General features: G+C 37.9%; 2 protein-coding genes across 7 annotated transcripts in view; one reads left to right on the top strand and one right to left on the bottom strand.

Moving 5' to 3' along the window:
* LOC122359198 (Down syndrome cell adhesion molecule-like protein 1 homolog) overlaps positions 1-14925 on the top strand; it is a 107060-nt gene extending 92135 nt beyond the window's left edge. For 2 of the 5 annotated variants that reach the window (XM_043259486.1, XM_043259489.1), the window contains exons 21-33: positions 3052-3205; positions 4475-4592; positions 5190-5353; positions 5687-5785; positions 6464-6652; positions 6969-7256; positions 7524-7679; positions 7813-7843; positions 8006-8124; positions 8276-8428; positions 8520-8714; positions 8846-9157; positions 10081-14925. In XM_043259486.1, the coding sequence (XP_043115421.1) occupies positions 3052-3205; positions 4475-4592; positions 5190-5353; positions 5687-5785; positions 6464-6652; positions 6969-7256; positions 7524-7679; positions 7813-7843; positions 8006-8124; positions 8276-8428; positions 8520-8714; positions 8846-9157; positions 10081-10613 (2511 nt within the window). In that variant the 3' untranslated portion in view covers positions 10614-14925. Of the gene's footprint in view, positions 1-3051; positions 3206-4474; positions 4593-5189; positions 5354-5686; positions 5786-6463; positions 6653-6968; positions 7257-7523; positions 7680-7812; positions 7844-8002; positions 8125-8275; positions 8429-8519; positions 8715-8845; positions 9158-10080 lie in introns of all 5 variants that reach the window. The other 3 variants (XM_043259485.1, XM_043259488.1, XM_043259487.1) reach the window with 2 other exon arrangements.
* A 1910-nt stretch (positions 14926-16835) lies between these two features.
* Positions 16836-24313, bottom strand: LOC122359200. 2 transcript variants are annotated; one of them, XM_043259493.1, is made up of 4 exons: positions 23983-24313; positions 22630-22743; positions 18493-18535; positions 16836-17525 (listed from the first exon to the last, which is right to left on the bottom strand). In XM_043259493.1, the coding sequence occupies exons 1-4, from the start codon at positions 24034-24036 to the stop codon at positions 17416-17418; spliced, it is 321 nt and encodes a 106-aa protein (XP_043115428.1). In that variant the 5' UTR covers positions 24037-24313; the 3' UTR covers positions 16836-17415. The 2 variants fall into 2 exon arrangements, with proteins under 2 accessions (XP_043115428.1, XP_043115427.1); XM_043259492.1 differs by lacking the exon at positions 23983-24313 and having other exon boundaries at positions 22630-22923.
* Between the last annotated feature and the right edge of the window lie 157 nt (positions 24314-24470).

The raw sequence follows: 24470 nt of genomic DNA, 5'->3' as shown, positions 1-24470 counted from the left end.
ACCTCCTCGGCAAACACACACACACACACGCACATAATTTGTGTACTCTCACACTGAATTAATGTACCTGTCCAGATGTACACATGCTCACTCTCTTCCTTTCTTTCGCTCATTCACAAATCACTCCTCTCTCTCTCTCTCTCCGGCCTCTCGCAGAGCACGGGGTGATTACTATGTAAATGAGTGTGAGAGGAGAAGGGGGAAGAAGGAGGAGGTAGAGGAGGAGGAAGGGGGTCAGGCTCAGCGTGCGGGGAGTACTTTTGTTCCTCTTTTCATTATCTCCCTCTATCGCTCCCCGGATCACTGCTATCTCCACACCGGAGGAATATTTTAATATCCGTTACAGCGCTCCACCCCTCCCGTCTGCACCTCCCGTACCTGATTCATGCTGAGAGACACATAGAGAGAGAGAGAGAGAGAGAGAGAGAGAGAAAAGATGAATCGAAATGAACTAGGAGAGCAGGTTCAGAAGCCTAGTGGGCTGGCTACCTAGACAGTGTCTTTAGGTGTCACAGACACACTCCCAACACAGCCTTCTAAGAAACTTTTTGATGTTCCACGAATGCAATCTCTTGTAAGGGACCCCCTTCCTAAAATACGAAGGCAGCTAAATATAAAGATCCATTTGCCCTAGTTTGCACTGTGAAAAATGGAAATTATATAATGTTTTTTATTATTATTATTAAAATATAAAAAATATATATATATATATATATATATATATATATATATATATATATATATATATATATATATATATATATATATATGCAAGTGAGCTGTTCTCTCATTGGTCAAAGTTCCATGGTTTATTTTCCGGTTTTCCACTTAGTTGTCACCCTTCAGGATGGAACAAAAACAGTTTTTTCTGAGCAGGAGCAGAGCAGGAGTCCAGGATTAATAATATATATATTTATTTATTTTTTTTTTTTTATATTTTTTAATGCAACTACTATTAAAAATAGCAATGTCATTATAAAATGAAAAATTGAGCTTTGATTTTGAATGGCGATCTCAGACCGACTGTTTTCCCAATGGTTCTGAGAATGCCTGCTGTGTTCGCATACGCCCAAACGAACCGAGCCAAGAGGGGAAACACGGCGGGTTCCAAAACTACGTGCCAGGTGTAAAAGCACCCTAAGTGTACCTGGTGAACTTATGTGACCATAATGACGCTGTAAAAATCTATTGTAGCATTTACTTCTACTGTCTAATATGTATTTATTTAATTGCTTTTATACTGGTGCAATCAATTGTGTAAATTAAATGCAAAGCGTTCCAAATCAATCACTTATGAGGTTCCATTTCGGTTAAAACGCTCCCTCAGAAGCCGGCTGCTATGAAGAAAGATATTTCAGATTATGAACAGAAGATGGAGATATATTTATGCAAAATCCATTAGCTTCAAACCGTCATAAAAGCCATCTCATCGTCTAACGCTAAGTGTGTGTGGATGTGTTAGAGCCAGGGCCGAGGGGTATGACGGAGGATGGCAGGGCAGCATTCAGGGCGATCGGTGGGAATGACACTGTGTGTGTTTGCATGTCTCCGGGCAGCCGACGTTGACCGTGATGAGCACGCGTTTGGACAGCAGACACACGGCTCTCTTAAACACGCTACAATTACAGAGAGCTGGGAGCGCAGCCTAACGTCGTTATTTATGTGCGCGTACAGCGAACGTTTTTATGTTTCTGTTGCATTGCAATGAAAGGTGCATATAATAATAGAAATACTCATCGTGGAGTGTATGTGTGTGTGTCTCACGCATGCTGAGGTGAGCAGCAGATATCTCTCATTAGTCGGCCTCTATTGTTAGTGTTATCTGAGGCTGACTGATCTAGTGTGTCTAGGGGTATTGTCTTTTAACCCTCTCATCTACTTGTGTAAGGCCCCCTGGGTCTCTCTCTCTCTCTCTCACACACACACACATAGACACAAACGCACACACAGACACATAGTTCAGCCTTTTTCACTCACATAAAGAAAAGCAGCAGAAATCTCTTAGCGTGTTATTTAGCAAACGCTATTAAGTCAAGGGTAAAGCAAAGAATTGTGTTTAAATAATCATTTTCTCCAGGTGCCGCCACGCCAAGAGTTACGCATTCATCTTCACCTTTAAAGAGTCCAGTATAAATTCTGCATGAAAACAAGTCATCATCTTTCATTTTTAGCTTTAGAAAGCATTTTCATAAGAGCTGGATCCTAAAGAGAAGGCAAAACATTCAATTCTAAACATTAATTCTTAGCAAGAGCAGTTCTGTTGTGTAAAACATTCATTATTGTAACAAAGCTCAGGACGAAGTTATAAATGTGTTACTTTCAAACTGATCTGTAATTTAGGCACACAATTTTACAGGGAAAAAGGTCCACTGTCCATCTTAGGTAACACTTTATTCTGAACATTCTGTTGGCAATAAGGAACTTTTCACAAAGTAGAGTATTAGTAGACACGTAGTTAGTATATTAATATCTGCTAACTCTTTATTGTGATAGTCTCCCGACAGATACTGACTATAAATAACTTTACAAGCACATGTCAACTTATTCTAATCCTAACCCTACATGTCTACTTATACTCTGCTAACGCTCTAATGAGAGGTATTATTTATGTATAGTCAAAAGAATGTGTTAAAGAAAATATCAAAATAAACCCCATCTTACACATAAGTAACTTTTAAACCAAGCAATTTTTGTTTTGTCAGTGCAGCAAATTTACATTGTAGTCAAATTATTCACGCTTTCATGCTAAATTCACAACCATACGGATTCCTATCGAATAGAATGAAAAGATTTAATCCCCAAAATACTGCGAACCTATGATGGATGTGACTGCACCTTAATTCGGGTAGCTAGCTGTAAACTGAAACAGTAATTATTCTTTCAACTGAAAGAATAATTACTGTTTTCAAACAGGTTTCCTGAAAATAATAAAAATTTAAATTCTAACTACATAAAAAAGAAAACTGACTATAGAAGTAGACAATTTATGCTGTTGTCTTTATAAGCTCTAGGCACATTTGTAACTTTGTGTTTCTGCAATGGCTTCTCCAGGCACCCAGCGAATATGAAGCCAACCCTGAGCTGCTGATATATAGAATCACCCACCTGACGCGGGGTCAGCAGTATTTGATTTGGGCAGCCGCTGTCACCACTGCAGGTCGGGGCAATATCAGCGAGAAAGTGACTGTGGAGCCTGCTGGTAAAGGTGAGTCCACCTATAGTTTAATGGGAAAATAATTGTTATTATTGATCACATCTGTACATAGTCGGTACTTGATGTCAAAATGAACAGTTTGACAAAGCAGAAAATTGATGTTTGAGGTTTCCTGTCTGTAATTTAGATTTATTTGCATAGCAATCATGTAGAAATTGTGCAATTGCCTGATAAGGCAGATGACCTGAGTGAGAACTGGGTGTTACAGGTCATTCTCTGTCACTGATGCTCTCTTCTCTTCCTTTTCTTTGATTTTCTCCTGATGGATAGAGGTAAAGCCTGTCATTTATTATGTGGAGAGGAGTAAAAGCATCTAAATAAGAAAGAGATGGCAGACAATGACCTGGCCAATATGCCAGACAATGAAGGGGGCAGTCCAATCAATATTTCTTGGGTCAGAAACCAGGGAGAGAATCTATGAATGTGTGTGTGTGTGTGTGTGTGTTATTTAACAAGTAATTCACAGCTAGTTTAAAGACCAAGAGTCCCTAGATGGCCAATTCTCTCATGTATGTATGGTTTCCAATGTGGTAAAAAAACCAAAAAAACATTATTTGAATACTCTAAGTGTTTATATATAACATGTAGATTTTACAATTTAGAAAATATACTTTTAATTGGGAGGCTGACACAGAAAATATTTGTATTTAAAAATGCAATGTGCAGTGCAGTGGAATAGAAAAAATGCAAAAAAACATTTTTTCAAACATCCACTTGAATATCTTGTTTTTAGAATGTAGTTTCATGCGTGAGACTCAACAAAAAGTTGAGTGGTCTGTGGTCTAAGACGTCCATCTAAGTTGGCTTAATAGTCCTGGTAGTGTCGACGTAAATTTCCCCTGCCCCAGCAGGTACGTCTATATAACGTCAAGTTGAAGCTGGACATGAAGTTGGACAGACATTGCATTTCGGTTAAAAATGAAAATCGGGTTAATGTCATTATCTGACATTGACTTAACGTGGATACACAACCTAAAACAACAAAATATCAGCTTATGTCAGTATTGGACATCGGTTTAACATTGACAATAAACGTTGAATTTATACTGAATTTTGGTTACACGATTTTGGGACTGAAATGTAACCTAATATAGGTATGCTTTGGGCGTCTGGAGTTTGAGTCCCGGCTCGCGAACCTTTCCCAATCCCGCCTCCCACTCTCCCTCCTATTCCGCTTCCTGTTTCGCAAAAATACAAAAAGACTAAATTATTCTCGTTTACCAGTATATTAATACATGAATTTTTATTTGTCCTACACAGCTCCTGCTAAAATCCTGTCTTTCGGAGGAACGGTGACCACTCCGTGGATGAAGGAAGTTCGGCTGCCGTGCAGCTCAGTGGGAGAACCAACACCCACCATTAAATGGACCAAAGACAGGTCTAGGATCAGCTTTCATCGCTGCATTTTTCCAATGAGTCCTTGAAATACAGAAATGTGAAGGTTTAGACTGAGAGTGCTTTCACACCTGTAGATCAAAGAAACTGGGATTAAAATGATTACAATTGCTTTTCTTTTTCTCGGTATGGTTCGTTTTCATGCAGAAAAGTTTCTAAATGGACCAAAATTGTTAATACAAGTCACGTGCAAGACTAAAAGAATTATGAAATGAAAAGGCAGCCTTTGATTTTAAATGGCCACAGACAGAACTTACGTAACTACCCATCATACATTGTGTGATATAGCCTGGTTCGCTGGTCCGTTGGATAAAATCACTCTCTCAAAACAACCAAACCGCCCCAGAGTTTGTTTTCAATCGAGTCGAGACCAGTTCTTTTGGCGGGGATCTGAGCATGATCACCTTGTTCACATATGCCCAAACAAACCGAGCTAAGGGGAGAAACATATTAGGTTCTGAAACAACAGGCCAGGTGTTAAAGCACCCTTACAAACCCAAAATCCTTTTTTCAGGCTTCTGACTCTTCTAGGACATTTAAAGATAAGAAAGTCAATATAACTGTATTTTGGTCCTTACAGTGAGGACACCGCCATCCCAGTCACTCAAGATGGTCACCGGAATATTCTTTCAAATGGTACCCTGGTGCTGCGCTCTGTGAAAGCAGAGGATTCTGGGTACTACACCTGCACAGCCACCAACACACTGGGGTTTGACACAATCATCGTAAACCTGCTGGTACAAGGTAAGCAAGTGCACACCATCTTGTAATTTGGCTCCGTTTTGGGCAAAAAAAGCTCATAAGTAAAGTCACAATTTAAGTTACTGACTTAAACCTGTTGCAAAATCTTTCTCAATTTCAAAAAAATTGCCAAACTACTGTAAAAGTGACCACACCCAATGGGTTGGGGAAAGAGATTATATATGGATAAAGAAGTCGTTTCAGAAATGTCAAAGTTGATTTACGTCAAAACTTCCTCAGAAAACCATGGGGGCCAAAATATGAAATATTGGCTGCTGGTGGTTGAAAAGTAATTTAGTAAAATTCCAATCGATCTTTGTGTGTCCTATGTTATAGTGCCTCCAGATCAACCACGTTTGACAGTTTCCACCACGTCCACTTCTTCAATCACTCTGGCTTGGATCCCTGGAGACAACGGAGGAAGTTCCATCAGAGGTACAAGCACCTGTCTTTTTCCGGTCCTCTCAAAATTTTTATATAGCAGGTTCCTCAAAGTAAAAGTCATTTAATCTTTTTTTCTGTGGTTTCTTTAAAATTTCCAGACTCTTCACTTTCTTCTGTCTATCTTTTTTTCTGTTCTGTGATTAATCTGTCACTGTGTTACTGTCACATGTTACTGTCAAACTGCTTGCAACTCACAGCAAATTAGGTAAAAAAAAAAGAGTCTATGGTGTCTGTGTGTGGAAAGGTGGGAGGAAAATAAGGAGAATACAAGGCTGTCAGTGTGTAAATCCTTCTGATACGGCACCCTTTATTTTGCCATCTGCCAAAGCCAAAATGAGACACCAAATCCGGGCCTCTCCTAATGATGGGCGACGCCATATTGTGCATCTATTTGCATAACTGTGCAGTCAGCATTTCTCTCTGTCTGGGTTACTAATGGAGGTTTACAGCAATCTGATCAGCACTTCATCTGAGATTGTTACTCTAAGATTAGTCCGTAAGGTCAAAGCGCCATCTGGTGGTGATGTTAGGAAGTGTTCGGAGTTAGGCTTGCAATGCCAACATAATGAGTTTGATCCCCAGGAATTGCATGAACTGATAAAACAACACAATTTGATAATATCATTAATAAAATCCTATCAATAATATACTGTGTGTGTCCATGTTCAGGTTTCGTGCTGCAGTATTCAGTGGATAACACTGAGGAGTGGAAGGATGTCTTCATTAGCTCCAGTGAACGGTCTTTCAAGTTGGACAATCTGCGTTGTGGTACCTGGTACAAAGTCAAACTTGCAGCAAAAAACAGCGTGGGAGCCGGTCGCATCAGCGAGATCATTGAGGCCAAGACTCATGGCAGAGGTGAGCATTTCTAAACAGCTATAAGTTTTTCTTCCCTAAAGTTCATGTTTAATCAAGGTTCTTGCAGCAAAACATTGTTTATTTAGCTCCTTGGGACTATTTTCCTCCATTTCACTAACCGTTAGCATTATATAGGTTCGTTTTACTACTTTACCTTTCAGAAATATGTAAAAACAATAATAATAATAATAATAAAGATGAAAATGTAGTTAATTAATGTGATGGGAAAGCAGATTTTCAGCAGCCATATTCCATTCTTCAGTGTCATATCATCTATGGTGGTAATACGTTGCACGTTAATATATTTGTTTTGCAGAGCCACAGTTTAATAAGGACCAGCCCCTCTTTACGCACATCAACTCGACCCACGCCCGCCTCAACCTCCAAGGCTGGACGAGCGGAGGCTGCCCCATCACTGCTGTCCTACTAGAGTTTCGCCCCAAAGGCACCTGGGCCTGGCAGAGCGTGCGCACCAACGCCTCGGCTGACATATTCCTCGCCGAGCTGCGTGAGGCCACTTGGTATGAGCTAAAGATGAAGGCATGCAACAGCGCAGGGTGCGGAAACCAGAGCTCCCAGTTTGCCACGCTGGATTACGACGGTAGTAAGTTTACAAGCAAGAGAAAGTTACATTTGCCAGTAATTCTGCCACCATTAGTCAAGTCACTCGATTTTCATTCAGTAATTGTTCGGATGTACAAATACATTTCCTCAAGGGCCAGGGCATATAATAGAGGACAACACCAAAGAACATGAACAATTAGCAGCTAAATCAATTAATTAAGCTGTTTTTAGGCATGAATTTTTTAGATAAGAGGTCTTGAGCTTTATCTCGATCTCTGTACTTATCTCTATTTCCTTTCCTCCGCAGGCACTATTCCGCCTATTAAGTCAGCGCGAGGGGAAGGGGATGATGTTAAAAAGCTTTTCTCTATCGGCTGCCCTGTCATCCTCGTCACGTTGGGCATGGCCCTACTCTTCATTATCCGCAAGAAACGCAAAGAAAAGAGACTCAAGAGACTTAGAGGTGAGAGAGACATTGTAGATATTCACTGTGTAAAGATGTATGGAACAGAATATAGGTTCATATTTACATATTTTTATTTATCGTATTATTTTGACAATCGTCAGAATAAAATTACTCTCATTTTCATCTGTAGATGCCAAGAGCTTGGCTGAGATGCTCATCAGGTAAGGATATATTTAGATGCCTGTGTACAGATTAAACTCCAGAATCAAATTTCAAAATGAATTCTGTACATAATTTGTGTTCAAGAAAGGGGCAGTGGCAATACATTTTTTCCCCTCTGTGTTTGTGTGTGTCTGTCTGTGCTTGTTTTATACCTGGAGCAGTAAGAACAATCGAAGTTTTGACACTCCTGTGAAAGGCCCACCTCAGGGACCCCGACTGCACATAGATATACCCCGCGTTCAACTGCTCATTGAAGACAAAGAGGGCATCAAACAGATAGGTCAGTGCGCATGTGTTTGCGCATATGCAAATTGCAATATATATATATGCAAATTTCTGATAGGGATTTTGAGTTGATTCCTAAAAGAAACATTGCTGAAAAAATACCTCTTGAACTTCCAAAACTACATTTTCTCTGTTGTGTGCGATAGGTGAAGACAAGGCCACCATCCCTGTGACAGACACTGAGTTCAGCCAATCAGTGAACCCTCAGAGCTTCTGTACAGGCGTGTCCGTACATCACCCCGCCCTTATTCAGAACACGGGCCCTTTGATTGACATGTCAGACATCAGGCCGGGGACCAGTATGTCACAGCTCACCCACTCATTCTATAACAGATGGAAGACTATATAATTAGTCGATGTTTTAACACTCTCTGATTTTACCTTTCTCAGATCCAGTATCGAGGAAGAGCGTAAAGTCTGCGCACAGCACGAGGAACCGCTATTCCAGCCAGTGGACTCTGACTAAATGCCAGGCGTCCACACCTGCTCGCACTCTCACCTCAGACTGGCGGACAGTGGGCTCCCAGCATGGCATTACGGTCACAGAGAGTGACAGTTACAGCGCCAGCCTTTCCCAGGACACAGGTCCACACACTTACACACATTCCTTTCAGACTTTAATAATATTTATGGTCTCATTAACCAGATTTATTCCGGTCAAAGTCTAGACTCTATAGGTAGAGTTTTAACACTTTTGTCTCCTCTCCTGTGCTCAGACAAGGGACGAAACAGTATGGTGTCCACAGAGAGTGCATCTTCCACGTACGAGGAGCTGGCCCGAGCGTATGAACATGCTAAACTGGAGGAGCACCTGCAGCACGCCAAGTTCGAGATCACTGAGTGCTTCATCTCTGACAGCTCCTCTGATCAGATGACCACAGGCACCAATGATAACGCAGACAGCATGACCTCTATGAGCACACCATCCGAACCGGGCATCTGCCGCTTCACTGCCTCTCCGCCCAAACCGCAGGATTACGACCGCGGCAAAAACGTGGCAGTGCCCATTCCCCACCGCGCCAACAAGAGTGAGTTGACTACGCATTTAGTGTTGGAGTTGTGAAGTTCTTCTTGTGTAATAACTTCCCCCATGGTCTTAAGTGTCTTTTTTTGTAAATTGAGATTTCAATAAAATCTGAAATATGATTTCCATTAATGCATGGTTTGTTGGTGTAGGTTTTGTAAATCTGGAATTTGAGGGTGCAAATAATCTTAATATTGACAAAATTGCCAAATGAAGCCATTAGCAACACATTACAAATCAGTAATTAAGTTTTAATAGATTTATGGTAAGAAATGTACTAAATATTTTGTTTATCCTAAAAATTCTTGGCATTAAAAACAATAACTTTTGACCCAGTACCCAATGTATTGTTGGCTATTTCTACAAATATACCCATTATGACATGACCATTTTTGTAGTCCAGGGTCACATATAGAGGATTACTGCACCTCAAAATTAAAATTTTGTCATTGATTACAAACAAAGACATTTGTCTGTAGGACATAATATAAGATAGTTTCGATGAAAACCTAAAAGGCTTGTGATTGTCTCATTGACTGCCATATAAATTACACTGTCATGGTCCAGAGAAGTATAAAAGATATTATCAAAATAGTCCATCTACCATCAGTGGTTCAACCGTTATGTTGTGAAGCGATGAGAATACTTCTTATACAGATTATTCTTGTCGCTTTATAATGTTACGTTTGAAACTTGAAATTGAAAGGGACAGTCAACCTTCCCAGTTTTCATTGAAAATATCTTAACTTGTGTTCCGAGGTCGAATGAAGATTTTACAGGTTTGGAATGACATGTGGATAAGTAATTGATGACAAAATGTTCATTTTGGGGTGGAGTAACCGTTTAAAGTAATATCTACACAATAGCCTCTAACTACAGAAACTGCAATTTAACATTGCTTTACTGACACCTAGCTCTGTCCTACAGGTGAGTACTGTAACCTCCCCCTCTACATGAAGACGGACCCTTTCTTCCGGAAACAGGCGGAGCTGCATGACCCCTGCCCTGTGGTCCCGCCTCGCGAGGCCTCCATCCGGAGCCTTGCCGCCCGGGCCTACCACACACAGGGCCGCCACATGACATTAGACCCCTCCAAGCAGCAGGCCCTGACTCTGGGCCACGGCGGCCTGAGCAGCCTGACCAGCTCAGGGGCCTCTGGTACATCAGGCCCAGCTTCAAGTGGGGCCGCTGGGAGCTCCAGCATCAGCTCAGGCACAGCCACCCTGCCCCAGAGGACTCTCACCATGCCCAGCACCTCCTCCACCTCCTCGGCCCCAAGCGGGGCAGCTGCTGCTGGAGCAGGAGCCAGCGCGAGCTCCACGGGAGGAAGCGGCCCGACGCCCGGCAGTTCCAAGGTCGGGGGATCCAGAGACTCTCTGCTCGAGAGCAGCTCGTCTGGCCTGGGCAGACTGCAAAAGCAGAATGCTGGGGCGTACTCCAAATCCTACACTCTGGTGTAGCTCACACACATACGTATACACATACAGTACGTTCACACACTCCTGGAGTCTGGGCAGGGGCGGAAATGAACAATGGCGGGACAGGGGTCTCTCTCTTTTCCTCTCTGTTACCTTTTTTTGCTTTCCTTTTTTTATTATTCTGCTCAAGCTTTTTTATCTGGCCTTCTCCAGGATTAAATATGCCAAACCCCAAGACCCTTTCCCCCTTTTTTTTCTTGTCTTACTTCTTGTTTTGTCCTCTCTCGCTTTCTTCCCCTCTCTCCTTTCTCTTCTCTCTGTCAAAGACACCTTGGACCTTATGCACGAAATGCTTTCCATGTGCACTTGTTCATTTGATTTCTCGACTTCAGAAAATAGGAAAAAAGCAGTTTTAAGAGATATATTGTTTCACATTAACCTGTCTAGATGTTTTTAGGCTGTCAAAAAAGTGTCTCTTTTTATGTCTCTCATACTGCAACGCATTGCCTCGGAAAGCTTATGCATAAACGAATCCACCACGGTGTCCACCTTCCGCCCCTCCTGATCCACAATGGTCTTGAAAAACAGCTCGAAGATGAAAGTCTCGACCGCCTGAATCGAGTCTTTTGGATTTTTTTCATGCAATTGATGACACAGTATAGAGTGTTATTGACTATTTTGTAAACAAACAAGAAAAAAAAACACGAAAAAAAAAATGTCTGGAGCCATTTTCACTGCGGATGTATGGTTACTGTACTTATTTTTTTGTTCGGTTTTCTATTTTCGAAATTTTGAACTTTAGCACTAAGGAGGGCCGGGTGGATCCACTGAGCTTTCTCAAGCTTGTGTATGTGTGGTGTGTGTGTGTGTGTGCATGTGTATGTATATGTGTAAATATATATGTATACATGTGGCCAGCACACACCTTTAAAGGACCTCTCGACCAAGCCTGCGTGCTTGGTCTCTTGGCATCGTATCGGCTTGGAGACGCCAAGTGCCGCCCACTGAGCAACAAGGTCTAGAGTCCATCTGAATAGGGGGAACAAGTTGGAGAGATTATGTAAAGGGTAAATGCATCTCCCTTCTCTTCTCTTTCGACTCCCTTAGATATGAAAGAAAGGCTCTTGTTTTGCTGTTTGTTTGTTCGTTCGTTCGATTGTTTGTGTTTGATGCCATATACTTATCACCCCTCCTTCCCCACCCAGACCTCCCCCAAAATCGTTACCACTTCCTCTGTCTCACTGTGAACGCCTAACAGCCTCTCCTGGATGGACTGAGCGCAGGCAGAAAGGCGGGAAGAGGGCAGAGAGGTAGGGAGGAATTAGAGGCAGACGGGCCCGTGAACAGAGAGGGAGAGATATCTGCCGTCGCTGTGTAGCTTTTCTGCGTTTGTTCATTGTTTCTCTTTATTCTTTGCTTTCCTTCCCCACACGAAGACTCTAGCAGTCGTTCCTATTCGAAGGTCTTAGAGACTCTAGCTTTAGGTAGCGCAGGGGTGGATAAAGGAGGGAATGAGTGAAATGTAGGAGGGGAAGGTTTCATTCAACCCCTAAATGGATCGAAATGCCTCTCAACCCTCCTTCGTTCACTCAGTTTCCAAAGCAAAGCCCCATCACAGAGAAACTTCCAAAAATCGACAAACTCTCCCAATGATTTCAATGGAAAAAAAGAAGGTACTACATCAGGGCTCCTGCAATACAAAAGAAAAAAAAAAAAAAGAAAATATATTGCAATGTTTGTTGTCAAAATATATACATATATATTTCTATCTAAAGATATAGTAAATATATACGTGGTGAGAGCAGAGATTTAATGCCATATCTAATTGAAAAAGAAAAATTTTATTTTAAAAAAAAGATTTGAAGACAATCGCTCAGTGGGAGGTGCAGCAGTAAGCGAGAGGAGGTGTCGATCACGAAACGCTGAGATAAACGGGTAACATAACTAAGAGAGATTGAAAAAGAACGGCAAAGGGTGTGTTTCGACATGCCGCGGTTGGGAATTCTAGGGAAAGATCGTTGAGGTTCCCAAACTAACTTCCTGTCATTGTTATAATCAGCCGGGCTGCATAGTGCAACACGCCTGTATGGTATGAAGGAGATATTTATGGACATTTCCAAACACACTCTCTACAGTTGCTTGGAAACAATGGAAATTTGCCACTGCAACTCCAGTTCATAGATGGACATCTGTGAGCACCATCTGATTCCATGCACCATCTCTACTGCCCAATGAATAGTTTAAAATGCCCACAGTGCTTTGAGAGCTTTCCATCAGGTCCTTAAAGAGACAGTTCACCCAAAAATTTAAATTTGGTCATTATTTACTTACCTTTATCATGTTGTTCAAACCCCGTACAACTTTGTTTCTTCTGTGGCACACAGATGGAGATGTTTAATTATGTCTTGTCCACACATTGAAAGTTGGCGATAAGTGAAATATTGATATGGTAATGCTAGAAATAATATTATCCAGCACCAACACTATTTAGTTGATACTCCAACATAGCATACTGCACCTTAATCATAAAATGCATATAAGAAGATAATGCAGTGTGTTAAAAATAATAGAAAAATAGATATAGAAATAACTCCAACAGGTCTAAATAAATAAAATTTGGACCCCATTGACTTTTATTGTATGGAATAATTGGCGTACAGTGAATAGATGGTGAATGATGACAAAATAATAATTTTGAATGAACTATTCCTTTAAGGTGAGATTGCTCCTGCATTAAATTCAAGCTTTCAGCACGACTGATAGTTTAGATCTTATATATCAGGGGAAAGATTGCTACATTTATGTACTGCATATTTATCGGTGAGTTAGAACAAACAACCCCTGCAGACTTCAGCACAGGAAATAGCACGTACAACAGTATTCAGTTTTATGCAGCCGCCTGAGCATATCTCATGTTAGGAAGACTTGATGCAACAAATCCTAAGGTACAGAGTAGGGACATGTCGTGTTGGGTTTAAAAAAATCGAGCTGATTGAACGATAGTATATCTGTTTGTGGCATATATTAAAAAAAAAAAATCTGTTTGACTTGCCAGGAGATGTTTTATTGGTGGCTTGATAAATTAGGATTGTGTTACAGTGTACCCAAAGTTGTGTAAGTAAATAAATTTGATCACCCAGATTTAACCCAAACTTCAAATAGAGTTGCGAAGAATGTGGACTTGTTTTAAAAACAGTGAAAGAAGTATGTGTTCCTCTTATTGCTGCTCAAATGCCCACTGACTGGGTTATTAAGTCTGTCTGATGGCAGACGGGCCCAGTGCATTTTGCCATGAACATGTTTCATTAGGATTAGACCGATATCTATATCAGTATTCATGCCTGTTCAGGTGAAACATCTTGTGAAAATATTCCCTTGACCACCCCAGAAAGCCCCCACGTCCCATGTTTTTCATATTTAAAAGACAGTTGCTGACTTAAAATGAATTAGATTTTTTTTTTCCCTCTGTTGCATTCTTTATATAAAAAAATAGATGTATCCAATTTAGTTTTTGTTTGGTTCTATGATGATTTGTGTTGAAAAGAAAATGCAGTTGTGTTGCGCATCGGGGCAGGCCTGTTTAGCCAGTCGAATCAGGGACCCCCAAGCTCCAACCAATCACAGGAGAAGCTGTGTGGATATTGGGCGGAGTCAGAAACAGAACTCCATCCCCACACGCCTGTTTCCCCGCCCAAATGATCCGATTAGCCCCTTTCCCTCAACCAATAAAAATTCCTGCTATACCCAAGACCTCCCTGTCAGCATAATTTCTAATCTACAAATAAAGACTCTTGTATATATGAAACTGTTTTGTATAAATAATTACTATTTTCGACATCTCCATTAGCAACCAGGGCACAATTATAAGTCTGGTTAAAGGTATAACTTTAAATGTGAGGGGATTAAAAAGACAAAAAAAGTATAAAATCTAACAAAAAAATACTTTACACCTTGAGTTTTGAATGAGGCACATAAACCCAGACCAAATGTCTGGCGTTTGATTTATTTTCTCCTTTTTATAATTTGTCTTATGTTTTTATTAATTTATGTTGTTGGTTGTTTTGTTTGTTTTTACTTTTGTTTTGTTTCTACCTTTTGGTTAACTTGACGAAAAATGGCATTGCATGCTCTGAATATTTTGCTGGTTATTAAAAGAAAAAGGAAAAGGAGACAAATAACTAAAAGGGAAAAAAAGTTTAAAAATGCGGAGGGGATTCCTAAACTTTTATGGAAAAGTTGCTTCAATTTGCAATTGCTTGTGTTTAAATATACAGTTTTTTTTTCTATGAAAACAAAACAAAAACAGAAAAAGAGTACTCCAACACCTTGTGCAATAAAGCTATCTTTCTATGAATGGTGCCTTGTCCCTTGTGTGATTTTTTTATTTTATATATATATATATATATATATATATATATATATATATATATATATATATATATATATATATATATATATATATATATTCCATTGTTCTATCCATCTAAATTTATCTTTCATTAAATTATACATGTAAATAAATAAAATCAACTAATATATATATATATATATATATATATATATATATATATATATATATATATAAATATATAAATAAATATATAAATTCACATTGTTCCACAGAAACATTAAACTAGTGTAGATTACAGTGTTTATATAGTATTTATTATTTTTACTGTTCTTTATATACACATTTAACACACACACACACACATATGTGCGCGTATGAGTGTGTTAAATGAATATAAAGAACAGTAAAAATAATAAAATACTATTATAAAACACTGTAATCTACACTAGTTTAATGTTTCTGTGGAACAATGTGAGAGACACCTATCAAATTCAATATATTACTGTAAATAAACCTTGAATCGCCATATTATTTTTAATAGCATTATAATATAATATTGTGCTAATTTAGCATTAGAAGATGATAGTACTTTAATAATTGTAATAAAAATAAATGTATATTTGTTGACTGAACTTAGGACTGGTGGTGTTGCTTAAAATAGGCCTATTGTGTGTCATTTAGCGTTTCTATAACAATGGTGGGGGGTTGTGATAAAATTGTGATACTACAACGTCTACTACTAATAACAACACTATAAAAGGTACTAGGATTAACGAGCTGCTGGGTTCGTGAATATTATTCACTTTTGTCAGCTTTCGCTCAAATTGATTTGCCAAAAAGCGACGACAATGTCAGCGCGAGCCAATAGGATTGTCGTTAGCGCATTAGTTCCGCCCACTACCTGAACCTGAACGAAATTATTTTGACAGGAGGATACAACAAAGAATATAGTTTACATTGTTTACATACACAATCTGCACTTTATGTAACTTTCTTTGTGCGCCTCCACACTAAAGTTTATGGTACGTCAAATACAGGCGCATTACATTGCGCATTCATTAAGATGAATTATAATTTAATTTTATTGTCAATAACGGAACAAGAATAATTACAATAAGGTGCACTCAGTATCTTTTGTTCATTAACTCGCCTTGAACTTATACTGACACCTAAAGGGAGGCAGTAGTATAAAACAAACAAAAAAAGTTAGTTACCTTATCAGTGCCAATAAAGACATGCTCCCTGGTCCTTTATCCAGCCATCCGTCTTCCAAACTGCGTGGTCTTGGAGCCTAGTCCAGTTTCTATTAATAGTCACGCCATGGTTTGCGGATATAAAAGTAAAAGTATGAAAGCGTTCACTCGGCGGCCATATTCGTAACACCGAGCGTCTGCAAACTCCTATTTATCTAAATGGTAATAGAAATGGTTTCTAACACATTAAACGTGGTTTCCAACATTAAATTCTGATAGTAAAACAATCGGGCCTTCTTAGGTAATCGCACGCAGTAGCCAATAGTAAACCCCAGACATTTTTTTTTCGGACTAATCTGGCTAATGCGCATGCGCACTGTAAAAGTAAACACGCGTTTTGGGGAGTTAGCGTGCTTTACTTTTATTTATTTCTTTTTTAACACTAGTACAATATACTTTTTAATTTATCTATTTAAACCAATTGTGTTTAGGTTTACACTGGCTCTGGTTTTCACTTTATTGACGAACATGAAGTGGGGATCAAAATTGGTCATTCAAAATTAAATAGTACTATTTATCAGGCAGAATATTAGCGAAAGTTGATTTCTCCGCTATCTCGTACACGATGCAAGCTTGGGCTCTTTTTTTAAGCCTTTCAGTAGCACCAGCTCACCAGCAGAGGGAAGAATTACATTACAGTTACATCTTGGAGCATGAACGTGGGACTTAAATAAACTCTTTATTGAATGCGATTGTACGTTGCCATGGCAGTGAGTGTATAAAAAATCACTCATACATTAAAAATACACTTTCTGCTTGCTTTCTGCAGGCTTTCAAATGACAGATATGTATTTCACATTGTTTTCTACCTCGGCACATTGCACTTCCTCACCTAGGCACATACCCACGTAGTATGTAACATATAATTGACAAAAAAAAATGTGTGAAGTAGATTGCTGTGATATTTTGCTATTCTATTTTGTATGCAGTCTGCCCGTTCCGTGTACATATCATCCCCATTAATCTTTAAGATCTGAGTGTTTATGTGTCTGACAGTTGTGGCGTCCGTTATCAGCAAACGGTCTGAGATGTTTGTCTTTGTGTGAGCGTGTGTTTTCATGCAGGTGTCAGCTATCCGTGAATCAGAATACGTGACTGTGCTGTTCGCAGGTGTTGTCCTTTAACGCTGATGGACGCCAGGTTTGCATGTGGACGGTTGCTGGGGTTATAGGGTTCACGTAGAAGAATATTGGGACTTGGTCAGCGTGAAACGGACACTTCCGATCTAATAGCTTAGCTTTCATTTGTGGTCTTTCTGCTTCTTTTGCTGGTACTTCCTGTACTGGTTCTGAATTGTAGACGCTGCCTTATCAGGAGAAGTTTTGGTGTGTCCATTACTAGAAGAAGAGTCTGAAAAACAAGGCAATGATTAAAGCTAAATTATACATTATATATATATATATATATATATATATATATATATATATATATATATATATATATTATTTAAACAATCTGTTTATTGAGGTGTAACAAAATTTAACAATGCTATACAACAATATTTTATTTACATTTTTTCATATGAAAAAAAGTCAATTTGTCAAGTCATTTTGAATTCTCCTGTATTTGATATAAAAGATATAAAGAGTGTTTTATTAGTGCAAAACATGATAAAGTATTGCACTGGCCTAAATATGTACATGCATCACACCCAACGTTAATTGTATTGATGAGCATAGGATTAAAAGACGCAGTATCTTTGTCTTGTCAGAGAGATTTTACTTAATGTTAAAGAGTAAAACTTTATAAACTTTATAAAGAAAGATTCAATGTCCAACCAAGATGCATAAGATTCTGAAGAGAAATAATATAAAGTAGTTCATAACTGTGCTGATCAAACTGGAGACCGCCCCTATTATAAGGAGACAATAATAGGGGTGTAATAAGTTCCATCTTTCAATAAATTTAGAGATGGTGTTCAAAAGAGGTTGGTAATTAAGCGAGGATATGTGATCTATGTTAGCCGTTATTTTAATTCAAAACAAATTAATATATCACATTACATTTTGTTAGAATTTGTTTATCAGCAATATTCAGTAAAAGCATGATTTAGGCTGGTTTATTTCATGACCAATAAAGTTACCAAAGAGTGAATGAAGCCGTATTAGAAAAGGAATAGAGTGAGCCAGGTTTGTCGAGTATAGAATTACAGCATCTACATACAACCAAATGCACAAATCTGTTGTATCTGATCTAGTTAGATAATGTTTTGACAATTAGAGAATGCTTTTTATGATTTTAAATATGCAACAATAATAAAATATTATATTAGTTTAAAGCTTTTGTTGCAGAATACGATTTCAAAATAGTTACTTACTCTTTCTGTAAACTCCTATGCTGTTCCTCCTCTGGCCCTCAAACTGTAAAACAATCAAAAACATGTTTTAATTTTTAATACACACAGACAAATAAGCCATTTGTTTGGAAAAGTGCGGTCATCGTGGTGCTATCAAAACATTGTTTTGTTTATTTGAGCATTGTTTTGTTTTATCGATCCTGACGAGCCTTGCATAGCAACAGTGCTTGAACCAATCACGAGAGTTTGTAGGCGCGGCCATCTATTTTTCGACCAATAGTAGATAGGAGAATGTTTGGGTGTTAAAAAAAAAACCTGTTGCGGTTCCACTTGGTAATGCCACTTGCATAGAAACTAGTCCTGCACACTTTAAATGGATAAAATTTGAAATGGATTATCCTGTCCACAATAAAACTTACGCATGATGTATATATTGTTCCAAACCTGAATAACTATAGCTTTCTGGAACACAAAAGTAAATAAATCTGTCCCCTGACCTGATATTTGAATGTAAACCTTACTGTGGTGGAAATAATTAAATCGCATAATGGTTTATGGTTGGAATAACTTTTATTAATTTTTTTTTTTTCACTGTAAGAATACTGAAGCTAGAATATTATGAAAAAATGCAACGTGGGTGAGGATTTTCATTCCAAGCTTTTAACAATTCAGAAATTCGCACCATCTCAAAAATGCTTTTACTCTTTGTTTTTACGTCACTACACGAAAGTGTCGGCGCATCCTGGTGTCCTTGAACGCGCGAAAGCATCAGCCATGACAGTCTTATCATCACGTGTCGTCTCTCTGTCTTTCCCGCCGGAATGTGAGAGACAGGTCTCACAGGTGTGAGACGTCTCTGCGGGGACATTCCACACATGCCTGTGCAGCAGGTTTCTGCACGGTTCAGTGCGTTCGCGCCGCCGGGGTCATGTCACGGTCATTTTGGGCACTCCGGCTATTATTTTCACTCGAATGGAACATAAATATTTCAGACAAATGCTATATACACTTCCTGCATTGAAGAGTCTGGGAGTACGGCGCTGGACGACAAGTAAATAAATCTTTAAAAAGACTGTGCGTCCCCTACATAACAGTACATTTGATGGGAAAGATTGATCTTGAGCTGGAGACCGAGTAGTTTTCTTGACGTCGTTTCGGATGGCGTAATGGTAAACATACAATATATATTTCGATCGACGTGCTAATGAACAAAACTCATATATGACGTTAGAACTGGTGTATACAAAAGAGCTTAAAAGCTAATGCCAAAAAAGGACACTAATGCCATAACCTTATTAAATTATTAATTGTAAACCATTGGCAACCCTATTTGACCGTTTTGACTGTCCCAGCACATGCCAAAATGAAAGCGGCTTTGCCCTCTTTAGTAAGGAGACTTTTAAAGGGGATTGTCCCCGTAATCTCTGATATGCTTTGGATAAAAATGTCTGCTAAAGGAGTTCCTTTACATTCTGTATTTTTAATTTATTTTGTACGAAAATTAAGAATTGAAATGGAAATGAACTCATATTTAATTAAATATTAATGTACATAATAATGTACCATTTTATGTCCTTCAAGTACCCCCCTTTTTTTCTTTTTCTTTATTTTCTCTATTTCTATTTTTATTTTTATATGTTGGCATAATATATGTGTAAATGCAAACTTATATATTTTGAAATTATTTACATGTATATACGTACATGTATATATTTAATTAATATTAAATAAATATATTTAAAATGTAAAGATAACAGTTTTATTTCCCGTATGTATTTATTTACATATAAAATGTATTCTTGTAGCTTCATAACGTTCAGATTGAACCACTGATGGCAGATGGGCTGTTATGAGAATATCTCTCCTACTTTTCTAAACCTTGACAGTATAATTTACATGGCAGTCAATGGTACAGTCACAAGCCTCCCAGTTTTTATCCAAAATATCACGGGGGTAAGTGATTAATGACAAAATTTGCATTTTGGGTGGACTAGCCCTTTAATCGCTGAATATTTGAACATGGCACTTCAAAATGCTTGTAATGCAAAGCAAAGCAGCTTTTTATGGCATGTACTGTAGTTCATAAACCGATGGAAACATGGTGATATCTATTAGTTACATTTTCCGTAGAAGCACAGATCTGTACATCTGTTAGGAGGCAGTGTGAAACAGGTCTGTTGTTTAAGCAGAACCTCAGGACATCCACAGTATGCAGACTTCTCTTTTATAGACCGTAATGCATTAAGACACAAATCCCTCTCCATTGGATTACAGGCACCCGAGGGATGTCCAAGCTTAGATATTCTGAGAGGGAATATCTGTGCGCGCTGGCCTTGAACGACATAGTAATGTCTAACAATAACTTCAGTGGAATGATATAAAAGGATCCAGCGGCCAGGAATCTAAGGTTCTGTTCACATGGAAACTAACAGCAATAAATAAACCCCAAAAATGAGACCAAAGCCTCGAAACCAGGGCCACCCACGTAATATAAGGGCCACATTATAAATTCTCATCCCTTTGTCCACCCACCAGCGCTGACCTCTCTCACCCTCACCTTTACACTTTCAACAAGTAATTTCGTAATAGTCTTTTAAAGGAGAATTTAATAACCAGGCTATTGCTGTATAACTTTATAAGGGTGAATGTCAAAAAGAGCTGTAGTGGTCATGTAACCTGCCAAAACTCGAATGAATTTTGCATTTGAATGATGAAAGTTTGTGCCTGTGTGAACGAACAGACAACCCACTTGGCACAATGCATATTTCCGCGTTTTTTACACCACATTTTATCTTATGAAAGCAGGAGCAATAGGTCAATATTGACTATTAACCAAACGCTATTTTGCTGTGACATGTTCTGTGACAGCTGTTATAAGATAGGAATAAAATAACAGTAAAATATCTTCAGATGCGCTCTCTATTACTAAGAAGTTTTAAGTGGCCATGCTTTTTTTTTTTACTTCTTGTTTTCTCGTGATCGTTACTTTCTTTAGAATTAGAATTTTTCTTGAGATCTCAACATAACAAAAGTTATTCTGTAAGTCACACAACTACCGAAGGGGAGTTACTGTATCAACTATATCCTACTTTACACCATTGAGTAAGAGGACTTATTAGCAGCAGTATTGATTACCTCCATTGAGCAATTGAGAAATCCTTCCATAGACAACACACAAACGATATAACGCAAAACCTTTGAAAAGTTTTTCATCCAGCGGCATAGTTTCATCACTTTAGAGTGTGACCGTATTTGTGCAGTAAAAGACCTGTCATAGTTCAATGAGCGAGAAGATGACATGAAGCGACTTGAAAGCTGCGTTGAAAACTGATGAGAGCGCATCCGTATAAACAGCTTCCGATTCGACAAAGAGAACGTCCAAAGTTTGAGGTTTTGGACAGATATTCAGCCTCAAAAACTTCAATAGATCATTAACAATTTAGAATTATAGAAAAAATGTGTCAAAGACACAAAAATCGATCTTGTACCATTGTGTTCAGCCATAGTTTGTGATGCGAAAAACTGGAAAAGGGCGCTAAACTAGAAAGAAGACCAGAGAAATTAGGAAATAATGCGAAGCTGAATACCGATCAAGGTTTTCGCATTTTCCACATAAAGTTTGCCCTTTTTTTTACAATTGCATAAATTAAATAACCAAAATATGCTTTTTATTGTTTTGTCTAGCTTTTAAAAAAATATTTACAGTTTTTTGGCCATTTTTTAGAACCCCATCTTGAATCAGGTATGTATTTTTTGTGAAATTAAATGTGTAGGATATGATTAATTGATTGATTGATTGATTGATTGATTGATTGATTGATTGATTGATTGAATACATGAATAAATAAACATGAATGAATGAATAATTAATTCAAATGAAATAAATACATGAATAAATAAATTAAAAAACATAAATAAATACATTGAAAAAATCTAAAAATTTAATAAATGAATAAACATTTATATAATTATTTCTGCATGTATTTATATATTTCAATATTTATTTAATTTTGACAAATAATTTTTTTTTTTTTATTAAAAGGTGAATTATTATGTTTTCCTGGTGAGATTCATCCTTGAAGGAAACATTTCTTTTTGGGGGGGTTTAAGCAGTTGTGTAAACTAGTATAACAATTAAGAAATAATAAAGTATTTCACCTCCTCTGAACGACTTCCTTTCCGACTGTGGGAGACATAGTGGACCTGCCATGGCAGCGGCTGAGACACCATGTACGGAAGAGGCTCCTGCTGACGTACCCACCGAACACCCAGCTGAAGCAGAGCAGACACAGTCAGTGTGTGCATGGGCTGGGGTGTGTGTTGCATGTTGTACAGTATGTCGTTGTTGATGCGTGCGTATATGTTTTTCCATTTGAGACCACGTTTAGCCTCTTTAAGAGGATGCCATGTTTTTTGGTTTGACTCATGATGTGTCATGATCTCGCATGCTAATCTGTCGTTAGAAAGTGTCCATCTTGTCCCCTCTGAATTAAATCAACTCTTGTGGAATAAACAGAACAGCCGTGTCAAAATTTAAGTGATCTAGTTCCTGCGGTCTCATTTCCATTGTTTATCAAGATTATTAAGGCCCTGAATTGCAATGTCATGCACCGTAACATCTTTATTACTGAAACTGAAAGGATGTTGAATGATTAACCAGCCAGAGAGGAAATGTGAACTTAAAGACTTTTCAAAATATGTATTATTATTAGTAATATTAAAGAGTTATGGAAATACCACGGTAGTGTCACGGTACATTTTAGACTACAGGCACTTTTGTGTCTCAGGAATTCTTATTATTATAGTATTATTAATGTTTGTTTACTTGTTTTGTCATTAACATCATTGCCACAACATTTTACATTTGTCTTTGATATATTTAATGTTTATATATATATATATATATATATATATATATATATATATATATATATATATATATATATATATATATATATATATATATATATATATATATATATATATATATTTTTTTTTTTTTTTTTTTTTTTATTATAAAATATAAATACACTTTATGATCATCTAAAATGAAAGGAACATAAAAATAAACCAAAATATTTTTTGAACATTTAAATAATAAGCTAGCCAGAGTAACAGCCCTAAAATTTACCTTAAATAATATTTATTTCTAAAAATGTTAATTACCTTGTTTTTAATGTCAAAACATTAATGTAAACCCTTATTTGGAAACCTGGAAATGAGAGAGAACACTTATTTAAAAGCACTTTAGAACTTTTAGAACTAAAGCACTTTTAAATAAATGCATGTTCTCTCTCATTTCCAAGCAGTCACCAAGAAAAGAACCTCTTTAATTAAAGAAAGAAATAGAAACAATCCTTTCATAATAATCTAGCATTTTTGTCATCTTAGCTCATAACGTCTGGCATACGAAACTATGACAAAAATTCTAGTCAAGTGAAACGCTTTTTATCTGATATGTTGACGATTGGCGACAAATGCGCAAAGATATAATCCGATGAGCTACCTTACCTGTTCAGCCACTCTCACCATCATATACATGGCTGTTAACATTGTCACCAGCATTTTGAAAGCCTGCTCAGTCTTTCTTTGTGTTTTTCTTCAGGTATTCCCGCTCCGAGCACGTAGACCGTGGTTATACTCAGAAAAGTCAAGGATCTAGAGCTGCATCTTTCTCTTCAGCCAGACTCATTCAAGCGGCTAAGTCATTTAAAGAGCTTTGCGTTACAGAAATAGGAGGCATGTAATCTTTTCCTATGCGCACGGGCATTTATCCCTAGAGCTTTCACCTCACCCTGAGCCAGACATTACACTTAACTTGAATTACCTGAACTTGACTTAAAGGAATAGTAAGGAACCACCTAGTAGTAACCTCACTGCAAAATAATGAAACTAGAGCAACCACTAGTTTTCACATGTAAAATGTATTTTTCATATACTATAGTATACATCACTTTTATTTATTATAGTGTTTAATATTTCAACATCATTTTGAATAA

Source organism: Puntigrus tetrazona, chromosome 15 (genome assembly GCF_018831695.1).
Source record: "Puntigrus tetrazona isolate hp1 chromosome 15, ASM1883169v1, whole genome shotgun sequence".
NCBI classification, from domain to species: domain Eukaryota; kingdom Metazoa; phylum Chordata; class Actinopteri; order Cypriniformes; family Cyprinidae; genus Puntigrus; species Puntigrus tetrazona.
Note: the sequence above shows the minus strand (reverse complement) of the source record. Positions and strands in the feature narration are given on the sequence as shown.

Coding starts and splice junctions, on each gene's coding strand:
- LOC122359200 (XM_043259492.1), bottom strand. CDS start 22,908: ATGACACATCATGAGTCAAACCAAAAAACATGGCATCCTCTTAAAGAG. Junction 18,536..22,629: donor AAGGAAGTCGTTCAGAGGAG/GTGAAATACTTT, acceptor ATTGTTTTACAG/TTTGAGGGCCAGAGGAGGAA. Junction 17,526..18,492: donor CATAGGAGTTTACAGAAAGA/GTAAGTAACTAT, acceptor CTTGTTTTTCAG/ACTCTTCTTCTAGTAATGGA.